At 44.4% G+C, this 6,385-nt stretch overlaps 1 protein-coding gene across 2 annotated transcripts; it reads left to right on the top strand.

Moving 5' to 3' along the window:
• Positions 1–535: 535 nt before the first annotated feature.
• Positions 536–4,966, top strand: htr5ab (5-hydroxytryptamine (serotonin) receptor 5A, genome duplicate b). Of its 2 annotated transcripts, none has more exons than XM_008280797.1 (2): positions 536–1,243; positions 4,634–4,966. In XM_008280797.1, exons 1-2 carry the CDS (start codon positions 536–538, stop codon positions 4,964–4,966), a joined length of 1,041 nt encoding a protein of 346 aa, XP_008279019.1. The 2 variants fall into 2 exon arrangements, with proteins under 2 accessions (XP_008279019.1, XP_008279018.1); XM_008280796.1 differs by having other exon boundaries at positions 536–1,248; positions 4,630–4,966.
• Positions 4,967–6,385: the final 1,419 nt, after the last annotated feature.

The following is a 6,385-nucleotide window of genomic DNA, read 5'->3' as shown; positions in this document are numbered from 1 at the left end:
TACGAAAATTAGATATTCCCAAATGAGTCTAAGGCAAGACTCCACTTAAAACTGTTCATTTTGCAACCGAGTCCCGACTTTGATGCAAATCAAAGCACGGCAGTGGGATGATGAAACTGAATATTTATGGTCTTTTTCCTGAACCAGAGATGTCCCCAAGTACTTTTTGAGCCTTTTTAACAGCAGATGAAATTGCACTTGAAAGTTGTAGGCAGGTTGCTTGACAACTGAAATGAGAAACTCAAGTACTTTTTTTTTTTTTTTTTTACTATTGTGAGCAAATCACTAAACTCCCTCTCTTGACAATGACACGGCGATGCAGTGGATTTACACACTGGCACAAAAACCAGCAGTGAAAGCGACATATTTTTTATTTGTGTTGCGTCTTTACGCTTGAGCACATATTGTTGAGATTTACACACAGTAATCACATTAAATCAGTGACTCCTTCTCTCTTCCTGCCTGCAGAATGTACAAGCTGTCTGCAGAAACTGAATCCTCTTGGCCCTCTGCTGCGGGGCCGTGAGCAGCGACCATGACGTACCCCAACACCAGCTCACTGACAGCCAACTTCAGCGGGGCGTTGGAGGACCATGACTCCGGGGGGAACATCTACCGGCCCTTCTCAGTTTTCAGCGTGCTCACTCTCACTCTGCTGGCGATGCTGGTGGTGGCCACGTTTGTGTGGAACCTGCTGGTGCTGGTGACCATCCTGCGGGTGAGGACGTTCCACCGGGTGCCCCACAACCTGGTGGCTTCCATGGCCATCTCGGACGTGATGGTGGCCGGCCTGGTGATGCCGCTCAGCCTCGTGCACGAGCTGAACGGCCGGCTGTGGAAGCTGGGCCGCGTGCTGTGCCAGGTGTGGATCTCCTTCGACGTGCTCTGCTGCACGGCCAGCATCTGGAACGTGACGGCCATCGCCCTGGACCGCTACTGGTCCATCACGAGGCACCTGGAGTACACGCTCAAGACGCGCAAAAAGATCTCCAACGTGATGATCGCGCTCACGTGGCTGCTGTCCTCCATCATCTCCTTGTCGCCGCTCTTCGGCTGGGGGGAGACGTACTCAGAGGGGATGAAGTGCCAGGTGAGCCAGGAGCCGTCCTACACCATCTTCTCCACCTTTGGCGCCTTTTACCTCCCGCTTTGCGTGGTTCTCTTTGTTTATTGGAAGATCTACAAGGCTGCCAAGTTTCGGATTGGTTCCCGCAAGACGAACACAATCACACCCATGGCTGAGGTGATTATTCATTTTCCATTTTTATACCCTTTTTTTTTCTTTAAACAACTTCTCATCCTCATAAGTCGCAATATCATTACTCTCCCTTACCTATAACCCAGAATGAATACATCTCTGGCTAATGCCCACAAATATGGATAGCTGTGCAATTATCTATTATTTTGACTGATGAGCTGTTCAAGAGTAATCAGGGAAACATAAGTGTTCAATGTATGAGCAGGAGGACAAATTACTGAAGCCATCCTGCTCATCACCAGCAGCTTGTTAATGTGTGTAGGCAGAAGGTAGAAGGCTATAAATACCATCTTCCGCATCTTTAATGGGCAACTGAACCTTCCTGCCTTTGGTTTTCCTCTAATCAGCAGCCACAGAGGTCTAGATCTATTCCGTAAGCATTAGCAAAACATTTAATCAGGGCAGCTTTGCCTGTGAAAACTGTGTCGCACCCACTTTTCGCCGACAGTGGTGGAGATTACGCTACTTTTAGGCCTCTTTGAAAACACACCTTTTTCTTTCACCTGTGAAAGGCTTTTCATTCAGTCTGACGATGCCAAGAACTGAGAAAACATCCACAGGAGGAAGAAAAGGTTCACAGAAAACACACAGTGAGGCCATTTTTCTCATTTACCGTAAGTAATGTGTGCAATTGTCCCCCCAAAACCTCAAGATACCCCCTATTCTTATGCAAGTGTGACGTCAGTAGGTCCAAAATTGGGAGCGCGTGGTCAAGGAGGACCGATCGCTGAATTAATTAGCCCTTTCTGTTGTTGCTTTGATGGACGTTTATGTCAAGTTTCATTACGCAGGCAATCGTTCTTGCAGCTATAGCAATTATGCTGAATATGTTTTATTGGAGGTTTTGCTTTCCACAGACACACACACACACACAGCTTATAGTTGTTTTCTATGCGTCTCATTACCCAGTCAAAGTTTACCCTCATCATTTCCAAGCATGCAGCGAGCCCTGCGAAGTGACTGCACGGCGCTATGATGTGAGCGGTGGCATCGACATCTGAGATAATAAACCTCCTGCACTCATCTGTCAAAAAAACACCCACTCTAAGACAATAAGCCACACACACACACACATGCACATGGCACCAGAAATAAAGTGTATTGATAGGTATGATGCACAGCTTCCTGACCTAGTTGCACAAATAGCTCTATACCGAAAGTCAGAAAGTAGTTGCAGAAGATGGTTCATTTCACTGTAAGCATGCAAAGTGACCGATGCCAGAAATATACTTTAGATTCTATACAACTTTTTAAAAAAAACAACTCAGCTGAACTGAACCTCAACACATAAAGACTTCTTTCTTTCTTTTTAAGATTAAAAATACACAAACCAGCACCTCTAAAGCTCACTAATAAATATCTTGTTTGTTTGTTCATATACAAACGCGTCGCGCCATCTGATCAAATATGACGGCCGAATTAATTTTGCAGTATTTGTTAATTTATTCCAAACGTAAAATGTAGCAACTGTACAAACAAGCCACCAGAAACTCATATTCTTCCTGTTATTTCACTCAAGTCTCGCTCCCTCGTCCTCTTGTACCAATCTACTCATGAAGGAGACTCATAAAGCCCTGGAACAAGTGCTACTTTCTCACTCGGGCTGAAACATTTTCGGTTCGTGCGGACACATCTTCCCATCCATTTGAGCTGAATTGAAGTCTCTGCTGACAATCTCATGGCGGTGAGTCAAAGAAGTCACCGTTCCTGACTTTTGTCTGTCAAAAAGAACTCCCAGAACCCAAGTGTTGGCAAAAAAACACCCTTTTCTTTCATATTTTGGCTTGAATACTAATGAAATAAGCAACAGAGAGCGATATTAAGCCTGGTCTCACTCTTGGCGTGTCAGGGCCACTTGGCATCACATTTGAACACACTTGATACCCTTTAGTATCATTTTTCAGCATGCAGAGTACCGTGGTGGTGTTAGAAAAATTTGTGAACATCAGAAATACATGGCATGAGAGTGTGGCCAAATATTCTCTGCTGGTGTTGCCATTGTCGCTGTTTTTCAGATGACAAGAGGTTTGCCTTGTAAAATGTGCTTAACGATGGGAAAGCATGTATTTTAACCCCAACTGTGACATTTTGGTGCCTAACTTAACCAAAAAGCACGTGAAAAATGAGAATTAAGCCGCAAAATACAACTAAACGCTGTGAAAAAAGGAAATAACAGCAGTTTCCTAAGGTAAAGGCTTGTAACACACGCTACATCCAACCCTGTATTCTCCTCATGAGACCTTTTTAAACTGGAAAAACTCCTATACATCTGTCGGCTATAAATATTGACACTGACAGCGGCTCAGACTCCAGAGGACACCTTGTGCACATCTCTGAGATGCAAGCAGCTTAGACAAAACGGCTGTATTTGATGTCCTGGGAATGAGAATGGGTTGGCATATTAAGCAGAGGACTTGGGTCGAAGCCACGCTAGCCGTTTCCCCTCAAACACTGTAAGGTAAGCTAATCACCTCCTGGCCAACACTGACCACAATCCTTCCTGAATGCCTAACCAAGTAGATTTAGCTGCCTGAACAAAGCTGAGCCTTGCAGAGGAAGGTGACGGTTTGGAAAACTTAACTCAATATCTTATGTTAAAGACATCATTGATCTGATACGTAAAGCAGACTCGCAGTTAAGAGCCCATTTCAGCTACTGCACCGTCTAGTATATAATGTTCTTTAACCGTCCCTCCAATTTCAAACCTCCTTCCAAACAGCAGTACGCTTTTAACTTCTGGCCCCTGCCGCAAATGGATACGCTTCTTCCGTCTTATCAGTTATGGGCCCCGCTGACCCGTATTGATTCAGCTAAATTTGCTCCAGAGTGAACAAGTTCCTGCAGGTTCTTGTTTAAATGTTGAACAGTGCAGAGTGTTAGCCTGCGCGCTTTCACATCCGACACATTTAGAGGCATGGTTTGTCCTTATAAAAGCTGCGACCTGGATGACTTCTTTGGATGAAAAAAAAAAAAAGAAGTCAGCCTTGAGCTGTGCTAGGCAACAAATAAGAGAAAGTCAGCAGATAAATGTTGACATTTTCTTTTTCCTTTTCCTAGGCTGTGCAATATCTCTGGGAAAATGGCACAAAATGGGCTGCTGGAAAATGCAGATTAAGAGTGCGAGTGTGTGTGTGTGTGAGTGTATGAAATGAAAGAATAAGCTTGTTGATCCACCTGTTGATTCACACTTCAGTTCAGCAGCCTGTAATCCATCTTTTGTTGAGCAGCCACAAAATTTTCTCCTCAGTAATTGCTTCTCTTTGGCCCATATTGTTCAGGATATTGCTTTCTGATTCTCAAGCTAACCAGGTTTGTCCGATTGATTAACCAATCAATAGAGTAAACTGATTTATTCTGTGATCGGCTGCCTCCCAGGTGAAGGAGGAGACGCAGCAGCCCCAGATGGTGTTTACCGTGCGGCACGCCACCGTGACCTTCCAGACGGACGGGGACACGTGGCGCGAGCAGAAGGAGAAAAAGGCGGCGCTCATGGTGGGCATTTTGATTGGCGTCTTTGTACTTTGCTGGATTCCTTTCTTCATCACCGAGCTCATCGTCCCGCTGTGCTCCTGCGACATCCCGCCCATCTGGAAGAGCATCTTCCTGTGGCTGGGCTACTCCAACTCCTTCTTTAACCCGCTCATATACACCGCCTTTAACAAGAACTACAACAACGCCCTGAGGAACCTCTTCTCCCGGCAGCGCTGAGCCACTCGGCGTGCTCGGCAGGTCACAATTACACCAGCATGCACTCCACAGTGTTACTCCTGCAGGCAGAAATCGGACTAATCTGTGCCCATCACTCCATCATCCTCCAGGTGGATGATAACCAAAAGCTGTGTCTAGGGGGGGAAAAATGTCAGTTTTTTTTAAATGTTGTGTTTTGTTTATTAAAGAAGTAACCTCACAGCTGGACTGAGACGGGTGTCTGAGCTACTGTATCTACAAAGAGGAGAATAAAGTGGTTGTGTTGTAGCAGCGGCGGATACAGCGTACATGTTGGTTTTCCTCTCTGTAATTTCAGGCTTATTAAGGGGAAAAGGCGTGTTTAACTCCCTCGTAAACAGTTTCATCATCGTTGTTCGCGAGGAATAAAAGTAGAGCCGGGAGAAATTTTCAAGGAAAATCTGTCGAACAAAATGAACCTCATAAATAATAGAACCCAACTGTGGCCGAAAAAGAGACATCAAAATGCTACGTAACATTCTAAGCAAAAGAGAGAGAGAGAGAAAAAAAAGGATTTGATTATAGAAAAGTTGGATTGTAGGAACTGAAAGCCCTCCAGTAAAGTGATAAAATGTTCCAAGACCTCAACCTTAAAGCTATTTACACATGAACTCTCTGGTATCACATGCAATTTATTCCAACGTGTCTCTAGATAAAAGTGCAGTCCGTCCTCTGATGCCGACTACTCTAATGCTTCTTGCGCGCACATCGACACGCTCCCATGCCTTTTGAGAGCAGGAAAATAGCAGAACGAGTCATTATTTCTTTGAATCATTGAGTAAATGTTTTGTTGAGTTGCAAATGATCACATCTCACTCACAGTTCCAGTGACTAGCAGATACAGAAGACGTGTCGACGGGTGTAAAGCTATTCAAAACATTAGCACAACAACAGATTCTGCAGCCTTAGAAGTCGGAATTGGGGAAATTAAATATAAGGATTGCAAGGAAAAGCTAGAGCACTGAGGTGATGCATGTTTTAAAGTGTGACACATGACATTATACTGTAGTAGGGGGGTTATAGAGGTTTTTGAAAAAAATGAAAGAAGCTTATATCAATGAATACAAAGTCAAAAAAGTCATTCCCAGTTGTGGATCTTTTTTTTGTATGACTCCCATTTTCCTGCACAAAATGCCACTTTCTACCTAAAGCGTTCGTCACTGTGGATCCAGTGAGTGAACTTTATTTCGTGTGCGTCTGTCGTGTAATGTGAGGAATCAAGCATGAGATATTGATTCACCGCAAATTGTCGTGCTACACGTGAGTACGCTCCAGTCGGAGTTCCATTTTTATGAAATGTTGTCCGTTTGTCTTTTTTGTTTTTCCAACGGGAGAAAATACAACAAACTGTCCGACGTCGCTGTCTAGTGAAAGCTATGTATCTCCTCATATGGTCTTCAA

The sequence above is a fragment of the Stegastes partitus genome, unplaced genomic scaffold, assembly GCF_000690725.1.
Source record: "Stegastes partitus isolate 25-593 unplaced genomic scaffold, Stegastes_partitus-1.0.2 Scaffold210, whole genome shotgun sequence".
NCBI classification, from domain to species: domain Eukaryota; kingdom Metazoa; phylum Chordata; class Actinopteri; family Pomacentridae; genus Stegastes; species Stegastes partitus.
Note: the sequence above shows the minus strand (reverse complement) of the source record. Positions and strands in the feature narration are given on the sequence as shown.